The following is a 22,355-nucleotide window of genomic DNA, read 5'->3' as shown; positions in this document are numbered from 1 at the left end:
GGCTTGTCTTCTTCATTCGTCCTTTATAGCCTGCCGTCCAGTCGAGGTATTTGGATTTCCTTTTTAGATTTGCGTTGAATAAAATTGTATTGGTCATACACTTGTTGTTATTGCATGAATTTTCAAATCCCAGTAAAACTCACTTTGTCGAGGAAGGCACCCTGAAGGCTCACGTACAGCTGTTCTTACGTAAAGTGGCCCCTTGGCCTCCATTGCTGCTGCCTCCGCAGGACCTGGTTGTGCGAGGCGGGTCCCCAGACCCCACCGGAAGCAACCCAACAAGGACTTACTTGTCCCAACAGCTGCTGCAACTGTCCTCAACTTGCAAAGCCACATCAAACCGCCAAAAAAGGTCCGGTTGGAATCTCCTGGGAAGATTTCACTTTTAACTGGTTGATAGATCAAGATGGATTGAAATGGCCTAAGAATGGTGTGGGTTCTGCTATCCCTGCTCAGTGCCTGGTTCTCTTAGGAGTGGCGATAAAAAGGGCTAGGACCTAGAGATGCTCCCAGAGGGGTAAGAGTTACAAAGGATTAGCAGGTGACAGCGTGATACAGTGGGGGGAGGGCAGGCCGGGGCGGGGCGGGGGGGCGGGGGGGGCGAGGAAGGCAGATTTAAAGTGTATGTAGGCCCGGAATTGGATCCCAAGTTGGCCACTTTCTACCTTGAGGGGCCTTTGGCCAGATATTTAACCACTCTAAGCCTTAGTTCCCTTAGCATACAATGATTAAAATAATACCTGCTGGTGGAATTTTTTGTAATGTAAGCGTTCTCATTTGCAAATATCCTGGCAAGTAGTAGATAATAATAGTCAACATTTAACCTCGCTTCCCCTTGAATCCCTCATCTGTCAAATGAAGACAGCCATAGTAATACTAATAAGAGCTAACATTTATTGAGAGCTTACTTGGTGCCAGACACTGCTCTAAGCAATTTACAGGAGTGCCATCCTTATAAATTGCTGTGGAGTAATTGCGAGGATTAAATAAGCCAACATGGGGGAAAAGCGTTCGGCACTTGTGTTCTAAGTGCTCAGTAGCTGTTAGCCGTTACCGTGAACCCAACACCCACACCGTGTGCCACACCCTGGGCCGGGGAGTTACAGACATCACCCAGATCAATTCTCCCAACTGCCACGGAAGGGAAGTCCTCTCCCTGTGACTGTGGTGAAAACAAGGAAAATGAGGTCTCAGGATGAAGACAGCTTGTCCCAGACGCCACAGCTGAGAAACAGCATGCAGAGACCATAATACAGGTCTGTTTGATCCCAAAGCTGCTGCTTTTAATATGTTAGCATTGCAGTGCTTTCTGGAGAGGAGAAGGCCAGCTAGGAGCCCCTGGTTGAGGGATGTGTTTTAAGCAGGGCAGCGGGCAGTCAAGGAGACACGGCAAACAGAATGAGTGAGACCCAGGTCGACAGTTGTTACATTCCATCTGAATCGAGAGCACTGGCAAATTATTTTATCCAGTGGACTCGCTGTCTTGTGTCTTGGTGTTTAAGTTGTGGGACACTCGGTGGATTTTCTCTCTTTGCAAGCAATAAAGAGCCCACCCACTCACCCCTATACAGAAAGTATTTTCAGTTAAACAGTGCTAGTCAATGAGGTCTCACTGACTGCAAAATTGGTATTTGTTCCTGAAGAACTTCAGAAACTGTAGATTTGGTTTTCAGCCAAGAAATAGACTCTCTATTATTGAAGAGTCTTCCCAAAGGCAGATGCCACCTGGCCATGGTGCTGTTTAAATTGCTTTATGCTTCTAGCTAGAAACAGGATGAAGTATATAGGAATGTAGTTTGGGGACTCAGAGGACCTCAGCCGCATGGCACACAAATGACACATGTCACTAATAGGGGTTGGGTGGACCGACCAGTCACAGACAGCACCTGGGTGTGGAATGGATAGGAAAGAGGATAGGTAGGGGCAGGACACAGAATGGACAGGTGAAGACCATTTGCTCACAAATGGGATCTTCTGGGTCCCTGAGAATGGCCTTAACAGTGGACAGTAACACACAGTTGGAGGTGTTAGATCAGGTGAGAAGTCAGTCCCATCAGACCCTTAGGAAGCTTCCTGCCCCGCTGTCAAGACCAGCCTCACGTAAGACTGGAGCTGATCAGCACATAAGGTAAATTGAATATATTCTGGGGACTTCTCAGGGAAGGTGAAAAGCATCTCCTCAGTTTGGGTGATAAATACTTCTCACTAAATGTCCCCACGGCTCCTAGGGCCCATTCCTCCTCACTTAAATACTTCTCAATATGATGTCAGAATAGAATTCATTTCACCAGACTCAGGTATGAACCTGAGGCTCATTGGTCACCCTCCCCCCATCCACACTGACACAACAGACCTCCAACTCTTCTCCACTTTAGTTTGGAGCTAAAACCAGACAGTTCAGGGAATTACTCTCACAGGATCTCTAACTAACTCTGGGGTCTATTCTGGCCCTGTGTAGTATCTTTTCAGTAACAGTGTTCAAACATCTTCCTAATGGCACCTTCAGCCGGCAAGATCAAACCACTGCAGGCTCCTGCTTTGAAGCAGTTGCTTAGTGGACTGGGGAACAGGAGTACCTCAATGCTTGTCCACAGGAAGATCATATGGGCAAAAAGGAAGAGGAAGAAAATTAGAAAGCTATTTAACCAATCAAGCACAAAAACCCTCTGTAAGCATACTAATGTTGTTATAAGTTTTCAGTCCATCCAAATTAGCCTGCTGTGGTCTTAGCACAAAGATGGGAGGTGTGGAGGATGCAGAGACTCCTCCTTGTTTTAGGGACTATTCTTGCTGCATCCCACGGGGTCTTTAAAACACCAAGTTGAAGATAAAAATCAACATACATGAAACAACCAATAACATTCTGAAACAGGTTATAATTAACCGCAAAATTATGTGGTCAACACTGTAAAATGGGTAATTAGGGAAGAGAGTGATCAGAGAGAGTCAAGGAACCGTCCTCCCAACCACTCAGGAATGATTACACATGAAGGGTGGGAGGGTTTGGGTATATTATTAGTAGCTAACTTGATTACTTCATGTTCTAGGCAATATTCTAAGAGTTTTATGTTTCCGAACTCCCTTCATCCTCAAAACAACTCCTGTCAGGTAAATATAATCTCTGCTTATTAGACAAACTGAGGCACACAGAGATGTTCAACAAATTATTCATGGTCACACAGCTGTTTATTGGTAGAGTTTCTTTTCCAGAAAGCATTAACATCTTTTCTAAAAATCGTGTACATGTATTAATATTTCTGTTAAGCAACAAAATATTGCTTTGTGGCCTGCTAAAGTCTTGCTGTGGGAACGGTAATGTAAGAGCCATATTTTTATTTTTTTATCAAATATTTTTATTTATCAAATGCCAACTGTGTGCCACTTGACCTTCAAAACCCTTTTTCAAGTAGGTAGCAAATGAGGAGAAATAGGTCAAGTAGCATGGCCACCTGTGAAATGGCCCATGTTCTTTCTACTCTCCTAATCGCTTCAGGCAGTTGCATATTAATTGAAGATAACTTATGACAGGATTACATTAAGTGATGACTATGCAGATAATCATGTCATTTTCTCCTTCATTGTATGCTCTGAGAAACATCAAGTCCCGGATGTTTACATCTAGTTTGTTTTACATGTGTGTACAGAAGAAACTAAGACTTAACTCCCCGCCAGTGTAGTCTAGGGATTATCACATATCTCAACAAAAGACAAGGATCTGGGTGGTGGCCATCTGAGAAGTCAACCTGAGCACATCCACATGCTCCTCTGCCGAGAGGTGGCCCCAGGGCTCTGGGAACTCCTACACAATGTCCAGTTGTAGTCAGGGATCAGAATCTCCTGAGTCAAAATGGGTGGCACACTCCAAGAGCTGTAGCAGTGCACATGAAAAAACTGACTCAAACTCTACAGCAGCTGAGGCCTGTGCGGTTTGCTATACACTGACCCCCACTGCATTGAATTAAGAAAGCATGATTGTGCTTTGTAGGCCCTATATTTTTTTATGGGGGTCTTGGTTTTATCTGGCATAGAGAGAAAAATAATAAAGTGACTTTGACTAAATGAAGCTTTTCTTCCCCCATACAGTTGGTGTCAGTGGTTAAAACCCAACTGGGGCAGGACTTCAAGCAGAACATTTAGCAAAGTCTAGATCTAGACACACTGGGATATTTTTCAAAGAAGGATTTTATTAGTAAATATATTTGGGAAATTCTAAATGAAATATAATTTACCTGGTTTTATTAACTGCAGGACTTATCAGAGCCTTTGCTATACATTGTTAGTGTCCTGAATTTATTTGGCCTTAAAACCTTTTTTTTTTTTAACCTAAAAACCTTGTGTATTTGGCACTCTGTAGAATACATTACCTGAAAACTCATAGATGAAAATAGCCTACTCTAGGAATTTCTACAAAATCTCATTTATTCAGTATTGTTGAATAATGAGCTGCTCATAAGAGGGCATTTTTCAAGTTCTCCAACAAAAGGTTATTGAGCACACTGCTTGTCCTTTAAGTACCTCTAATTTTTAGACTATTATTGAATTTTGTTGTAAAGAATGTGACTTTTTGTCTATGACTTTCTTTTCTACTGTGGTCTTTAAAAATGCAAATCATTCAACTCTACTGTCCTCTAATCGAGTGATCTCCTTGAGGCTTTTTGGAGTATTGCTGGTTTGTCCGTAAGCTGATGGTCCCATATGATAAACGTATTTCTCTTTGGAATGGATATTTTTGTCTCCTTTTCATATTGCTCGCCTAACCTCTAGCTTTTTTAGTACTAATATGGAAGATTGTTCTGCTTTGCAGTGTTGTAAATGAAGGCTTGGTAATGTGATGTCTCAGGCCACAGCAACTCAAAAGCAGCTTAGATGCCAGGTGCTTACTTAGACTCTGGGGATGTAAAGAGGAATGATGCAGGGTTCCAGAGGCCCTGGAGGTCAATTTTGCATTTCATGCATAGGTGCAGTGGGAGTTCTGCGAAGGGAAATGAGCGGGGAGGGGAGCTCTGAGGATGGCCTGGACGGGGAGGGTGTAGCCGAGCCTGGGGTGGTACAGGAGGAGTAGTAGTTGGGAAAAAAGGCTAATATGTTTCTCTAAAAAGTGATTTGCAGTGCAGTTATGGTTACCTTTAAGTCCTCCCTGTCATTGTGAACTTGGCCTTATTTGGAAAGATTAAGTTAACACAATAGAGGCACTTTGATGTCTTCCCATACAGCATCTTGAGGCTGGTAACATGTAAAATCTTCTTTATGAAGTTTGAAATGATTTGGTTTGTTGTTGTCCCTTCCTTCCTAGACAATTGACATTTCCAACTGTGTGACAACAAAATGAGTGTGGTATTCCTAAAAAAGAGTTTCCTAACATTACTGTCCGTGAATTCAATTCCATGTAGCTTAGGGCAGTAGTTCTAGAAGTACGATCAGCCAGCATCAGCATCACCTGGGATGTCGCTGGAAATGAAAACAGTCTACCCCACCCCAGACCTACCGGGTCAGCAAGTCTGGGGATTGGGCTGGTGGTTTGTATTTTAATGAGCCCTATTTAGGTGATTCTGATGCCCACTCACGTTTGAGAATCACAGTGCCTTGGAGATTTGGTTGAGAGCCTTCAGAGGGCTGCGTGAATGCCCTGAAACTGATGCAGGTTTGTGAATATGTGTGTTCCACGCATCTTTTGGAGGAAGTGGAACCACCACAGTTTTCACTGGGGTCTTTGATCTGACCCCAGCAATGTAAACAACACCACTGAAATACCAGGATCCAGCCTTGGTGTCGCCAGTCACCACCCTGATTTATCTTCTGGACGTTTTTTACCTGGGGATTCACAATTTGATCTCAGGGGGTGTTCGTTTACCTTTCTCAGTTTCTGAGCACCTTTGGTCTTGAATTGCATGTAGGGGCCAGCTTCCTACATCCTGAAGCTCAGTGAAAACAATTGTTTTATGACAGAAACTTCTGGCTTGATTGTCTTAGAGCCAAAGATCATGTCAATGCTGCAACTCAGAGATCGGCATCTACAACCTCTTTGAAATAAATATTGAATTGTTTGTTTTAGTCTGCGGTTACTCATGCTGCTGTGAAATATTTACCTCTGGGTTTATGAGCAGGGAATTTTAAATGATTGTACTCAAACCAAACAAAGCACTGTCAACAAAAAAAAAAATCACCTTTCACTCGTTCCGTGAGCATTTGTTAAGAGGTCTGGTCTGTGCTAAGTCCATGTGCTAAGTCTTAGACACACAAGGAGGAATATCCTTTGGAGTCTGGAATGGGGGAGGAGTGGGGAATGGGGAAGGATGGGGGATAGGCTTTGGGGGAGGTTGAACTGCGATTAGATATAAAAGTAAATAAAAGTCAGATTCTAAGGAAAAACTTGCTCATTCTTTCTTGGGTCAGGGCATGTGGAGATGGCAATGTACGTAAAGAGTCTTTCACAGAAAATATGATTTTTTTCATTGCATCTATGGGATAAGAAGGAATTTGTTTCTGGGAAAAATAGTTATTAAGTAAGTATTCCAGGCAGGAATAGCAGGCAGAGTCATGAAAGAGATCTAACTGTGTCCAAGGAATGGTGAAATTTCCAGGATGGATAAAGTACTTTCCATCTCATGAGAGCGTTGTAGGTGGGGAGCAATAAGAAAGGAGCCCTACAAATAGAGGTGGAAACCAGATTATAAAGTGTCTTGTGTTCTAAGCTAAGGAGCTAAAAGTCATGAATCTTACTTCATAATATCAGTGTCTTGATGTTGTTAAAATATTTATTTATCTGTATGAATTGCCATATAAATATATTATTTAGCTCTAAATACAGTATTATTTCTCACACACTTTTAAACCCTCTATCATATACATGTTGTTGTGATTTCCACACCTGTGCCGTTTTGCTTCTCCTATTCCTTTCCCTTACAATGTCTCTTCTGAGAAAAGTGAGGCCATCAGAATTAGCTGGCAATTGATCATGACCCTTATCCTACAGCTACTATGTGCTAACATCTTGTTCTGTAGTTCTCAGAACAACCCTTCCAATTGGGTGTGATTCCCCATTTTATAGAAGGAGAAAATGAAGAACAGAGAGGTCTGTTCTCTGCCACATGGGGTGAGTAACAATTTCTCAACTGAGCAGTTGTGAAAGGACTTACTAAAGCAGTTAGTTTGGGGACACATATATGTAAAATACAGACTTAATTGCACAAAAGTTTAATTTTGTGCAAATTCCTACAGATATGACCTTGTAGCAACTCCAACTGCATCATCTTTCTGCTAAAATATCGCTGAGATGACAGAGTAGTATGATCAGATTGTTCATATGGCTTCTCTTTGAAGAGATGTAGACAGAGAAGACAGTAAGATGCTTTGATAATGGTCCAAGCAGTAGAAATGGAGCGGTGTATTACTGGGTAGATGGTTAGCCAGCCCTTGTTGGAGTTAGGCCCTTACCCTTCTGCAGAGACTAGGACACAGGAGCCATATATACAGGAGTTGGCTGTTTTTTGGCAGCCTTGAGCCTTCCTAAGCAGGAACGTAATTAAGGGGGGTCGAGCCATTAAGGATGTGCTCTTGCATGTAGAGCCTGTGCTAGTGTTTGTTCAAAGGTTTTAATGTGGTGAGGTGAGGTAAGGTTCACAAAATCAATTGTGCTGATTTTGTGAGGGTCCGCAGTGTTTATCGGCCAAGACTGAGGCATCATCAAGAGGAGGATTCAGAGGAGCCTGAATGAAGTTTGCTCAAAGAGAGAATCTTTGCGAGTGGCCTCCTTTGCTTTTCCTTGGAAACCAACTAAGTTTTGGTCTTTATGGTTTTGCCTCCCCTCCCTAGGAGGAAAAACACAGAAAGGAAAAAATATCAAAATAAACGAACTTGTCTCCTAAAAGTCTAGAGCAGAGTGGGCTAAAGTCTCTTATTCCTTGCTTCATTTTCCCTTGACTCCACAAATGCCTTCTAGACCTTTCCAGAGAATATCCCTTCAAAATAGAAGATAGCCCCAAATCTATTTTTACTTAGTTCAGTTGACTAGAAGAAGAAATATAAAGAGAGGAAGTAGATCCAAGAGAAGAGATTGTCCAAGAAAAGACACCATGAAATGACGTTAAGATTTTTTTATAGCTTGTTAGTTCTCTCAGTAGATGCTGCCCTTCTTAGCACAGTTGTCCAAATTGTTATCCTTCATCAATATCTTAACTCTCCTTCTATTGAGAAAGAGATTCGGGAAGAGCTTTGACAAATTCCTAGAAGTTAGGGACCAAAATAAACAGTGGTTGAAGGAGAGAATAAATGATAGGCATGGATGGTCTCTGAATTCTTAGGGGCTATGTTTGGACCATCTTGTTGTTTGGATTGAGACCTGGTTTTAGAATTGTACCATTGACCATGATTTTTTGACATTGATTTCTATGTAAGTTGTAGGATGCTTCCAGTAGTAAATGAAATTACTCTGTAACCTCTCTGTGAAGAAATTATTTCCATCTGACAACTTGTTTGAAAGAATGATTTATCAAAATAGTTAGTTTCGGTTTTCACCCCACCTGGATTCCCCATGTGTATTTGTCACCAAGGACTTCATTTTCCAAGTCTTCAATGCGGATAGAAAAATCATGTTTATCTCTTCATTACTTTCTCTCTTTGGCACCTGCTTATAAACACTCATTAAGAGAGATAAAAGATGTTGTAATAAATATTGACAGTCCAGGAAAAACTGTTTAGTTCTAAAAAATCTCTTTGTCATCCTGAAGCTGGGTTCTTCCATTCTCCTCTATCCTGTTTTCCATCTATTACCACACATAGTCTAACACTGGAATTACAAACAGTCCTACAAAGGTAAAAAGTAATTATGCTGAGTGAAATAAGTCAAGCAGAGAAAGTCAGTTATCATATGGTTTCTCTTATTTGCAGAACATAAGGAATAACATGGAGGACATTAGGAGAAGGAAGGTAAAAGTGAAGGGGGGGGAAATCGGATGGGGAGACAAACCATAAGAGACTGTGGACTCTGAGAAACAAACTGAGGGTTTTCGAGGTGATGGGGGTGGGAGGATGGATGAGCCTGGTGGTGGGTATTAAGGAGGGCAGGTCTTGCATGGAGCACTGGGTGTTAAACATAAACAATGAATCTTGGAACACTACATCAAAAACCAATGATGCACTGTATGGTGACTAACATAACACAATAAAAAAAGATACGAAGTTAAATAAAAAAAATAAAACTAATCATACAAGTTGGAAATAGACAATATCTTAGAAAATATACAATTCCTATACTGTAACAAAGAGAAAAATGGAGATCCCCAAAGGACAAGCATTCTTTTTTAAATCCCAGCTCAACCAGATTCCAATTTAACACATGTGCATGCAATTCATACCAGACGAAAGACACTCTACAGGTGCTGTGGGACACACAAAGATAAGTAAAACCAGACTATTCATTCTGAATGGATAAGGACATTAGAAAAGTACGTTCACAGCTCTGCATGTGACGTCACATAACGCAGATACAAAATTCAATGGCAAGAGGGAAATTCTTTTCAGTTGAGGATGAAACTTCATTATATAATAAAATGAATATAATAATAGAACCTGCCTGGCTCAGTGTTAGGCATTTAACAGCTTGTAAAAAACATAACTGCTCCACTCAGGGATGCAGACGCAGCTCTACCATAACCCACCCTCTCACCTATGAGCAGATCTACAAGAACATAAATCCAAGGGTTGTTGGCATCAATACTGTAGCCTCTCTGCAATAAAATTCTCTTTGGATAGCAAGTATTTCAATATTTATAGATTTTTTATTTTCTCCACTGGTCAGAATTATATTGGTTTTAAACAGATTTAATCACTAGTTAAAGAAGCATGAGTTATTCATGGCAGAAAGTAAACCACCTTCGTTGATTTAGAAAGCTATTCTGCTTTTATTCTACTCCTCTTTTCTTACTTAGAAGGAATTGTTTTCTCCATCTGCAGTAGAACACCTTTATTTGTACAGCCTATAAAGGTGATCTGTGACCAGGCCAAGTCCATAGAGTGTCAAGAAACTATATTCTTTTAATACTAGTCACTTAATATTAACACCAGATTTACTGAGTAGGGCTCAGAGAGAGCTTAGAGTGTTAGCACCTCTGAGTTTGGCTGGCCAATGTACTGATCAAATCCATGAAAATCTATGAAAATTTAGAATTCACGTGGAAATCCTCAGTGAACAGATGAAGGTGTCAGCTTAGAAAGAGCTCAGGACTGGCAGAGTGGATTTGAGTATATCCCAAAAAGATGGGACAAGGGAATTCATGAGATGAGATGGACACTATGAGAGGAAAAAAAATATAGAAACAGTATGATCAAGAACAACTATAATAGCTAATCATTTTTGAGAATATACTACCTGATAAGCATTAGTACATGCTTACTGAAATTACCAGGTTATCTCAGGAATTACTATTTATCCACATTTTTGAAACGTAGGATGTTAAGTAAATTTACCAGAGTCATAAAAACAATAGGTTTTGGGATTGGACTGGTGTGCTGCTGACTCATTTGTCTTGATTTGCCTAGAAGTTTCCTAGTTGTAGCACTGAAGGTCAGCTATCTCAGGGACTCCTCAGTCCTAGGCAAACTGGGACAACTGGTCCCATTAACTGGCACCCAGAGCTGCTGGATTCCAAAGGTTAGGCTTTAGATGGGATGTTATACCTCTTCCACTGAGGAGAAAGAGAGCCAATGATCAGCAATGGGATTTTGGGAAATGTTAATGACTTAAAAAATTGGAGAAGTCTACAAGGTCTTTACTTGTAGGACCATGTCTGTATTCTTTGCCTATTTTATCCCCAGTCCCTATCACTATGTCTAGGACAGCATAGATGCTCATAAATACATTTGTAATTAGTAAATTGATGATTGACGATTAGTGATTAGATGAACGAAGAGGTAAGAGGATGAATAGGGCAGTATCATATCCCACAAGGATCAAGAAGAGAACTCTTAGACTGAAATGACAAATATTGTAACAAATGCTATTATTGATTAAAGGGTGATGGTTTCGTGAACTACTGGTCATGAGAAACTTCAGGATTTAGACTTTGAAGAGAGGGTCGCTTGGAAGCTTACAAACTTTAGGAGAGGATGAAGATACATCAGTGGGGGTGCCTGCTAGTGGTAGATACTGGGAAGCAAGAACTGGCTCTAGGGACTAGATAGGGAAAGGGTGAGCCCAAGCAAGCTGCTTTGTTTTTCTCTTTCCTTGGCTTAGAGAGGCTGCTCAGTTAAAGGAAAAGGGCAAGACTTGTTGGAGACTAACAAAATTACACACTGAGCAATAAGAGAAACACCATAGGAAATGGTTTCTTCCCGACTCAACAAGTGGGGGAGGCTAGAACAGAGAGGAGTTGACCAGGAAGGACATTGGAACTTCCTAAGAGATAATGGCATCTCAGCTAGACCCAACTAGGCTCACTTTTCTTTTAGTCTTTACCTTTTTGGTCAGAATACTTCATGTTTCATTAAACTGAGATGAATTTAAGTCCCTCATTATGCTGATGGATCTCTTGTGATGGGTCCTATGTGTGTCGACCCCATCTTTAACAGTCTGTGTTCTAAAGGAACATGATACCCAAGTACAATATGACTAGCACACGAGAGAACATGGCTATCACCTCTCTTGTTCTCGACCTGAAACTTTCTGAGCAGGTTACAATTTCATTAGCCATGTGTTTTGCAAGCCACTTCACACCTCAGATTTATCTTCTTGTTTCTTTCACTTATTTTGCTGATGCGCAGCATGTGTATTTTTCCCTGTGACTTTCTCTCTGCCACCGTAAAAGAAGCAGTATTGCTTTAGCTATGGGAGAGGCATCGGCACCCTAGTTTGTCTATCATTAATAAACCCTCAAGCTCTGTTCTCATTTCCAAGCTACTAATGCCTGGTAATGATTTCCAAGTCAGAACACACACACAGCTGGATATTCAAACCCCAGGTTAAATTTTGTTTTCTGACACTTCACCTGTTTTGAGTTTGGAAGTAAGACTAGATGCATTATGAAATTTATCCAAGAAGGTGGAATATGGGGTAATGAAAAAATTCACTCCTTTGACCTAACCGCTACCAAAGCCCTGACAAAAGTGTTTCCCTTAATCTCTGAAATCAACCTTCAGAACTTTCAGCTCCTGAGGCAGGTGCCATTACTGTTGTTATGCTATTAAAATTTCTGCAGAGCCGTTTTTCTCGAAGGGTAAGAAAATTGTTTGGGGCTAGGTTGGGATTGGTTTGATTGCTGCTGATATAAACATTTCTGAATTGTGTTTTCTTACATGCCCAAATAACCCAAGAACCTCAAATTAAAGAACAAAACAGATTGACTAGGCAAAGCAGACTTTTTTTAAAAAGCAATATTGAGTACAATAATAACAGCTTTCAGAAATTGTGAAAATGTCAACGCAAGAAAATTAGTTCTAATGTCAGCCTAGCCATAGAATTTTATTGAGGAAATTCTCATCTGAGCATGGAGCATTTAAATAATGAATTTACAAGGAGAAACACGAAGAAATCACAGAAAGCCATTACTTACAATAAAAAAAACAAGTACACTTTAATGATTATAGATTTGAGTGTGGAATATTTTGTCTGATTTTAGCTTCATTGCCTCTTTGTCATTGGAGGCCTGTCAGATGATTTGGGTAAGTGTCATGGGTGAACGTCTTTGTGTTTGCTCAGCAGAGAACAACAGTTGCAATATGTAAATAGGGTGCCTCTTCCCTTTGGATGCCTTGGGATATGTATAATAGATTAAGTTGGCTTTGTGCAGAGCAAACAGGTCTGTATTACCAAGAATATGAATGATGTCGGTTTCCATAATTGCTAACATCTGGCTTTCCATAAATCTGTTAAATTGCATGGAAGCAGAATTAGATTTCTGTGTCATAAGTAAAGCAATTACATGGAACTCTGTAGGCAATATGGTCCTATATTCAACTGTGAAATCCTTTCATTTTGGAGCAGCAAAAGGAAATCCAGGTTTGGCCCCTTGCTTTGATGGCACACACTAGGTGTGTTCGTCTTTATGCTCAGGTTTCTTGATTTATGAGAGGAAAGCACTGCCAATATGCTTGCAACTTTGTAAATGCAAAAATAACCAAATGTTAAAAAAAATCAGATTATAGTTGGCCATTAATTGCCAGTTTAGAGATTATTTGAGAGAGGACCATAAGCTAAAGATCCTTTTGTAGCTACTGGTTGGAATCTTGAAATTACTCTTCCAAACAATTTCTGAAGTGCTTGGTTAATGGGTCTTCCTCTGTCCTTGTCCTCAAGCATGTGACAAGAAATGGAAGTGGGGATGGAAGAAGGAAGGTTGCCTTCCTATTTCAGGGTGGTTACTGTTTTGCTATGTTTATTGTACTTTGAACCAGACTAATGGGCGTTCCCAGATAAAAACTCAACAATAAAATGTGTTCCCTGAGGGGGGAGGTTGCATTTATGTCTTATGCTTACTGAACACCCATGAGACCAAAATTTTGCAAAATAGGCTTTATGGTAGTAATGGTTCAAAAACTTTCTAGATTTAAGTAAGTTAAATAAAGACATTGTACAGCCACAGTGCATTCTGGTGTACTCTGCACGGAGAAGAGAAAAAGGAAAAGAGATTTCATCCTTGCCCTCAATAAGCTCACTATCTATCTATGGAGATGGGTATATTAAATGTGAATTCCTAAGAGATAAATGCAAGGATAGCATTGTGGATAAAGTAGAGTCAGTAGTGACTGATATGCAGAATGAGAAATGCTGATGTTTGATCCTGATTTTGAAGACGGCACAGGAATGAAGATAGCATAGGAAGGGAAGTGCTTACCTCATCAACTAATTAATTTGTATGTCAACCCATTTCACACAGGCTAAGAAAAAGTAGAGTAGGGATGGGGAGAGCACTCCCATAATAAGAAAAGACATAACCAAGACACAGACAGAGGAAACAACACAGACTGTTTGTGGATCATTCATTGAAAGGGATGAGACAGAAGCTAATAATTGAAGTGTTAGATCAAGGCTTATATGATATTCCAGGAGTTTAAATCTTCTATTACAGACATCAGTGATCCACTGAGATATGGTAAGTAGAGGAGTGACATGGACAAATTTGCTTTTTAGAATGCCACTCCCCTGTGAAAGGTGTTTAGAGTAGTGATTCTCATCTGGCTGAACAGAGCCCAGATGTCTGGATCCTACTTTACACCAATTAAATTAGTCTCTAGTGGTGGTGATCCTGGGCACCAGTACTTTTTAAAGTCTCCTCAAATGTTTCTGTTGAGCCCACCATCAGAAATCATGGGATTAGAGTGAGAAGTGATTGGAATCAGGAAGAGCAGATAGGAGGCTAAGGCAGTAGTCAGGGACATGTGTGAAGAGCTGAGCTAAGACAGAATTCAGAGAAATCTGAATTTGGTTTTTTGTGATTACATGTGTGTTGAGCCATCAGTTTATCTATCAATTAACTCTGTCTGTATCTTCTGAACATCCGAACTGGATTGTAAATGTGATGAGACAAGTGTAAGACCAAATATTTTAATTATCACTCTCAGCAAAAACTGAGGAGTGAGAAAAATGCAAATGTATCACTTTAGTATTGTTCCAAGACAAGATATACCACCAACATTCTCACTGCAGTGGGAGTTCAAGGAGGTGAATGATTACTGTGAATTAGTATAATATTAAGAGATGCTTAATTGAGGAGGTAGGGCTTGAATTTTGTCTTAAATATCTTATTTGACTTTGAAAAGACCATAAATTGGAGTGCCTGCATGGCTCAGGTGGTTAAGCCAGTGACTCTTGATTTGGGCTCAGGTCATGATCTCAGGATTGTGATATTGAGTGGGGCTCTGGGCTCTAGGCTGTGTGCATGGAGCCTGCTTAAGACTTCCCCTGTTCCTCTCCTTCTGTCCCTAACTCCCTCCCTGCTCACATGTGCGCTCTCCCTCCCTCTCCCTCTCTAAATAAATAAATATATAAATAACTGATCAGAAACCAGTTGGGTATGGTTTTAAAGATTTTATTTATTTATTTGACCGAGAGAGAGAGACAGGGAACACAAGCAGGGGGAGCGGGAGAGGGAGAAGTAGGCTTCCTGCAGAGCAGGGAGCCTGATGTGGGGCTCCATCCCAGGACCCTGGGATCATGACCTGAGCCCAAGGCAGACTCTTAATGACTGAGCCACTCAGGCGCCCCGGGTATGGTTTTAAATAGGTGATAAATAAGCATCAGAGAGGCTAAATAATGTGACCAAAGACATATGGTCATGTATAAAATGCCTTGTATGTAGTAAGCACTCAATTAAATAGAAGAGTATATGGTTTCAAACAGGGGTCACCTGATTCCCACATCCAATGCTACTTTTAATTGGGAAGAGTTAGAGGAAGAAAACTGGCAAGATGAGAAAGGTTTCTAGGTAGGAGCACATAATGGTCAAATGTGTTGGGAACAGCATGGACTCTATGAGGAAGAGTAAAGATGTAACTGAGGTCAGATTATAGTTGACTTGTGGTCTAGGTATTGTGAGTTTGGTTCATTTCCACAATTTTCAAGGGAGAAACCATTTTTCATTAATTAAATGTCTTTACTGAGGCTACGTCACATGGGACAAAGACAAAAAAGAAATAAATCTTGAAATAAGCGTCTAAAAATATTGTATGAACTCCATCACACTTTCTGCTTTGTACCTCTGCTGTGAAGCCAAGTTTTATACCAGTAATGCTACATGCAGTCAGCAAGGAAGGATAGGTCATTTCTTTCTCCTTATGTTTAAGTCACAGTAGTTTCAAATTTCTAGCAAATTTTGAGTCATTATATTTTCAGAATTTTGACTAAAAAGGATCCATGTAAGATCTTATCCTTGAAAATGAGTTTCAGTATCCAGGTGGTAAATAGTTGAAGGTAAAACCACACAACATTCTAGTATTCTGAAGGATGACTTGAGACCTTGAGTTGGCACGGAAAAGAACTCTCCTGCATTTATTAGAAGGCCCAGGATACATCCCTTGCTCTAACAGGGTACTAGATGTGTGACCACTTACTCATCTCTGTGCCTTAATTTCCTCTTTTGTAAATGAGAATAACTGTTTCTATCTTGCAATCGTATGGCATAACTCACAGAAAATCTTTGAAAAACTTTGAAACAATATCTAAGTACAGCGTACTACCAGTAAAATTGATATTATGCCTTTTTAAGCACTTCATTGCTCTGAGTACTTTAAGAAAAAATGCTACTTTTAGTTATTTTTTTAATTTAGCCATAACCCTTAACCAAATGCCTATAACCTTATATATATTTAACTCGAAATTTAGTCTGTAGAACAAGTTAATTTATACTGACCTTAATCTAACTTACTATACAGGTTAAACCTCCCAATCGGGGTGCCTGGGTGGTGCAGTTGGTTGAGTCACCGACTCTTGGCTTCAGCTGGGGTCATGATCTTGGGGTCATGGGATCGAGCCCTACATCAGGCTCCACACTCCATGTGGAGTCTGCTTAGAACTCCTCCCTCCTCTCCCTCTGCCCCTCCCCGCCCCCTCAAATAAGTAAATAAATATTTAAAAAAACCCAAAGCCTCCCAACCAGAAGCCTACCAATAGTTATCTCTGTGTACTTCCATGTTTCCTTGCTATCACCATTGCGAGATCAGCATCTTACACATCATCACCAACGTTCATAATATCCAGTGTGCATAAAGACATTGTGTGTAGAAGATTTGGTAAAAATATACTGGAATCAGTGTTATCAGCATCTGAAGGATACTTGAAGGACATGGAAGTAGATTAATCAGTGGAGCAGAAGACTCTGACAGACAAATGACCAGGATCTTTAAATAGTGTAAAGACTGTCATAAATAAAGAAAAATCAAGTAGACTTTTCTTGAGTGGTCTCAGAGCTAGGACCAGTAAGTAGAAGTAAATGGAAAATATAGTTCATTTCAATTTAAGGAAGACATTTCTAAAAGAGTTATTCAGTGATGGAATTGGCTGTCTTTTGAGGTAATAGATAGTCCACTGGGGAAGGGCTCAATCCAGGACTGGACAGCTCTGTGTTTGGGATGTTGTTAAGGTCACTCAAGCTTTGAATGTCAGAGAAGGCTGCCTGGATTTATGCTTTCCTTCCATATTTAGCTGTCATTCAAAAACAGCAAAATATATGTGTGTCTTCCATCAGCATCCGTGCCATGCCTACAATAGCTCTCAGATGGGTTTTTTGTGGGAACAGAAATGTTTTTAGCCCTTAGGATGGAAAGGATTCGATTAGGCAAGGCACTTACCAGGAATTATTCCCTCTTCTTTTACCCTTGGCCCAAGGATCTGGAGGCAGTCTAATTGGTTCAGGGTTGTCCTAATTGCCCACTTGTTCCTAATCAGTGGCTAATCTATTCACATCTTTACTGAAAGACCCAGATCTCCATAGGGTGTATCCACACTGTTAATGAATTAGCACTATTTATGGCCTCTGGACGGTATACTTCTTGGGAATATCTTAAAACTAGTTTAGAGCTGCTACTGGATAATTTAGTAATAATTGGAGTCCAACAGCTGCAGATTCGAGTATCAGACCTGCCACCCATTAGCTATATGACAGTTATTTTATGTTATTTCACTTCTGTGAGCCTCAGCCTTATTATTTGCAAAATAGAGATAAGATGCTCCCACGCAGAGCTGCTTTGCAGAGTAAATAAGATAATGCATGTAAACAACTTGGCACGGTACCTGGCATAAGGTAAATGCTCAGCGATGTTAATCAGTGCTATCGTAAAGGGTTACTATTTTCTAATAACAATCTTGGCTAGATTCTGAAGCTCTGTGCCTTCTTTATTGCAGACATTGATGAATGTGCCTTAAGAACTCATACCTGTTGGAATGATTCCGCATGTGTCAACCTGGCAGGGGGCTTTGACTGCCTCTGTCCCTCTGGGCCCTCCTGCTCTGGTGACTGCCCCCATGAAGGAGGACTGAAGCACAATGGGCAAGTGTGGACCTTGAAGGAAGACAGGTGTTCTGTCTGTTCCTGCAAGGTAAGGCTCATCGAGGGCAGCGGGAACTGGAACTGTTCTTTTCCTTCCTTCACTCTCTCCTCTTCCACCCCAGTGCTTTCCCCCAGGTGTTGACTTGTGGGTCTCCTCTAGTTTCTGAGAAGACTTCTCCTGTTCTAATCCGTGCTACAGCTAATGATGATGCTGAGTGGCAGCAACCCTGTTTTGAACTGATTATGCTATTCGTGAGAAGTGAGGTGTGTAGTTGAGAAGAGACAGCAGAGCACAGAGGGACTGGGGCAGAGAAGCCAATGTTAGTCCCTCCACTGAGAGCCTGCAGTGCCTTTCGGGCTGTCTGGGTGAGAGCTTTCATGAGCCCTCATCCCACACTTACACAAACTTGCTGATTAAAATGACTCTTTGCCTGAAATGATCACCTATGTGAACTCTCTCATTTTTGGGTGATGCTGTCCAGAAAAGCAAGGCTCACAGGCTTGCTTCCAGTGGTCAGAGACAGGTGGACCTCTATTCTGAACAAATGGTAATGATTGTATGAGGCCATCTGGTAGATGATGTCTTCTTGTTCGTGTTGCTGGGCTGACTATTCCTTACATTATGTTCTTTGGAAAAGTAAGCTTAATGCTTATGAAAATAAAATTCTGTCATCACCTGTTTTTGCTTTATGCTTTGCAAAATGGGCCTATTAAAATGATTTCCTTGTGCTTTATTTCTTCTTTTGTTGATCTTGCCTATTTCTTTTCCTTTGATATTACTTTACTATAGCCCTTGCATTGTATTTTTTATGTCTGTTGGGATGGTACTTTTTAATCTTGCACTTTATGGGTGTGGGAACCATGAGAAATGACTTGTTGAGTGGCCTGTTAGGGAGCTGGTATCCTGATAAATTCAGAGTTCTCTCTGGAAATAGAGTTAAAACGTCATTCAGTTCATTCACCTGCCTTCAAGTCTGCCACACCTCCAAAAGACCTGGGGCCCCTTTTTAAGAAAGCTAAACCAAGTGTTTAGATTACCCCGTGAAGTTCATTTTTTTTATCTTGCGCATTCATCTGGTTCCACACATCCAAACATAGGCCCAGGGACTCCATATACTGAGTATCTCCCATGTTCGGAGCATTCTGTGATTTAAAAACAGCTTCACACTTAATTCTTGTAACACAACTTCGAAAAACAAAGCTTTAAGTTTTAGGGCAAATAATGTGCCCTAAGTATCACAAGATGTAAATATCCAAGCAGGGAGTTGAATTCTATTGGCTTGCCCCAAATTTCCTAGTTCTCTTATCTGGCCACATGTCATAAAACTCTACAGATGGGTACCTGCTGATAAATTTAAAACTAATTAAGCAGTCAATCCAACTTGACTGAGCTCAAACTCTAAACTTTGTACTGTGTTAATGATCACATGGGGCACTGACTCAAAGGACAAAGATTTTAGTGAAGGAAAATCTTGTTGTGGTATAGCATAGTTGAGAAAGTTTTGTGGAAGAGGTTGGCAATTAGGTCTCCATTCAGCCAGCAGAACAAGAATGCAGTTCTTTATTAGTTCTTCTCTAGAAAATACTCTTTTCCCCAAACTTATGAGGATGATCACAACCTGACCCCAAATCCTTTTTAGGCTTCATAGGTCCCCAGTCCCCAGAATAAGCAGTAGATTTTAGCTGAGTCTTGAGTAATGTATGACACCAAAATTTCTTGTTCAGTTTTTGTTTTATTTAAGCCCAAGGGAGGGAAATTACCAATCACTAAAACTTCCCAAGTTTCATTAATGAATCATCCTAATAATCCAAGCAGTATAAATTTTTATATTCTGCTTTGACTCTTAAAATCTCTCCAAAGTCATGAGAATTTGAAACGCTACAAGAGATGAACAGGTGTCGTAATCCTATACTGTTAATATAACTCACCTCCTCCACCACTCCACCCCTTAATGAATAAAATACTGGAATATTTCTTTACCTGAATTTTTTGCTGGTTTATTTTCCAGTTGCACTTATTACTCATTAATAACATAACTTCAAGAGCTTGTGGAGGGAGAGGAGGGCCTGAATTTAGGAGCTAAATTAAAAACCCTATATCAAATTCTATAAGACATTCCCAAAAGTTGAACTTATATGTGACCCTGCTTTTTTTTTCTTTCCATTATTTGCAACTGGAAATGTTTTATTCCAATTTCATAAGAGATAGCTTTAGTACTTAAACATCTAAATGGACTACAATAGCATCAACTTAGAGACTAAGAAATAAAATCAAGGTTGGGACATAAATCCTGGCTCTTTAGCCATACTGTTGTTTCAAATTCAAATAAAATCGAATCACATAATAGTAGAATTACCCAAGCCAACAAAGGGTCAAGGCTTACTGTTAAAAGAAGCAGAGTCAATGAGTCTACAGAGTCAATGCAATCCCTATCAAAACACCTATAGTATTTTTAATAAAACTAGAATAATAATCCTAAAATTTGTATGGAACCACAAAGCATTCTTGAAAAGGAACAAGTCTGGAGGTATCACAATCCCAGATTTCATTTATACCTAAAGCTATATTGACCAAAACATTATGGTATTGGCACAAAAATAGAGATAGATCAGTGGAACAGAATAGAGAGCCCAGAAATGAATCCACACTTAAGTGGTCAATCTACAACAAAAGAAGCAAGACTATATAATGGTGAAAAGACAGTCTCTTTGATGAGTGGTATTGAGAAAATTGGACAGCTACATGCAAAAGAATAAAACTGGATCACTTTCTTGTACTTCTACACAAAAATAAACTCAAAATGGATTAAAGAACTAAATATGAGGCCTGAAGCCATAAAACTCCTAAAAGAAAACATAGGCAGTAATTTCTTTGCCATCAGCCTTAATAACATCTTTCTAGACCTGTCTCCTAAGGCTAAAGGAAACAAAAGTAAAAATAAATCATTGGGACAGTAACGGAATAAAATTCTTTGGCATAGCAAAGGAAACAAGCAATAAAATGACAAGGCAACCTACATAATGGAAGAAGATATTTGCAAATAATATATCTGATAAAGAACTAATATCCAAGATATATAAAGAACTGAGACTAAACACCAAAAATAATCTGACTAAAAATGGCCAAAGACCTGACTAGACATTTTTTCCAGATAAGACATCCAGATGGCCCAAAGGCACATAAAAATATGCTCAGCATCGTTAGTCATTAGGGGTATTACGAATCAAAACCACAATGAGATATCACCTCATACTAGTCAGATACGCAGTATCAAAAGATGAGAAATAACAAATGTTGGCAAGGATGTGAAGGAAAAGGAACTGTTATATACTGTTGGTGGGAATGTGAATTGGTGCAACCACTGTGGAAATCAGTGGGGAGGTTCCTCAAAAGTTAAAAACAGAAATGCCATATAATCCAGTAATTCTACTACTGGGTATTTACCCAAAGAAAATGAAAACAGTAACTCGGAAAGATAGACACACTCCTGTGTTTATTGCCACATTATTTACAATAGCCAAGATATAGAAGCAACCCAAGTGTCCCTCAATAGATGAATGGGTAAAGAAGATGTGGTATACAAATGCACATATGGAATGATGGAATTTTACTCAGCCATAAAAAAAGAATGAAATCTTGCAGATTTACAATAACATGGGTGGACCTAGAGAGTGTTATGCTAAATCAGAGTAAGGTAACTACCCTGTGATTTAACTCATGTGGGATCTAAAAAAAACAAATGAACAAAGCAAAAAAAGAAACATACTCATAAATACAAAGAGCAAACTGATGGTTGTTGAAGGAGAAGGGGTTGGGTAAGTGGGTGAAATAGATGTAGGAGATTCAGAGGTATAAACCTCCAGTTATAAAATAAATAAGATGGAGATGAAAAGGACAGCAAGGGGAATATAGTCAATAATATAGTATGGTGACAGATGCTGACTATACTTATTGTGTTATATAGTTTTATATATATATATAGATATATATAGTTATATATATATAGATCTATATATATATCTATATATATCTATATATATATATATAAATGGGGGTGGGGAGTGCAGACTAAGAATACCCACTTGAGATATTATGCTGAGCGAAACAAGTCAGTCAGAGAAAGACAATTATGATCTCCCTGATATGAGGAAGTTGAGAGGCAGAGTGGGGGATTTGGGGGGTAGGGAAGGAAAAAAATGAAACAAGATGGGATCGGGAGGGAGACAAACCATAAGAGACTTTTAATCTCACAAAACAAACAAACGGAGGGTTGCTGGGCGGAGGTGGGTAGGGAGAGGGTGGTTGGGTTATGGACATTGGGGAGGGTATGTGCTATGGTGAGTGCTGTGAAGTGTGTAAACCTGGCAATTCACAGACCT

The 22,355-nt window shown here is 40.0% G+C and overlaps 1 protein-coding gene across 3 annotated transcripts in view; it reads left to right on the top strand.

Annotated features, from left to right (window-relative positions):
- The window catches only part of LOC111149686 (neural EGFL like 1), an 836,166-nt gene that overhangs the window by 797,617 nt on the left and 16,194 nt on the right, over positions 1-22,355 (top strand). For all 3 annotated transcript variants that reach the window (XM_022506910.1, XM_022506909.1, XM_022506908.1), the window contains one exon: positions 17,831-18,024. In XM_022506910.1, the coding sequence (XP_022362618.1) occupies positions 17,831-18,024 (194 nt within the window). The remainder of the gene's footprint in view (positions 1-17,830; positions 18,025-22,355) is intronic.

This window comes from Enhydra lutris, unplaced genomic scaffold (genome assembly GCF_002288905.1).
Source record: "Enhydra lutris kenyoni isolate GAN:26980312 unplaced genomic scaffold, ASM228890v2 scaffoldscaffold22, whole genome shotgun sequence".
In the NCBI taxonomy this organism is placed as follows: Eukaryota; Metazoa; Chordata; class Mammalia; order Carnivora; family Mustelidae; genus Enhydra; species Enhydra lutris.
The sequence above is the reverse complement of the archived record's forward strand: the minus strand, read 5'-3'. Positions and strand labels throughout refer to the sequence as shown.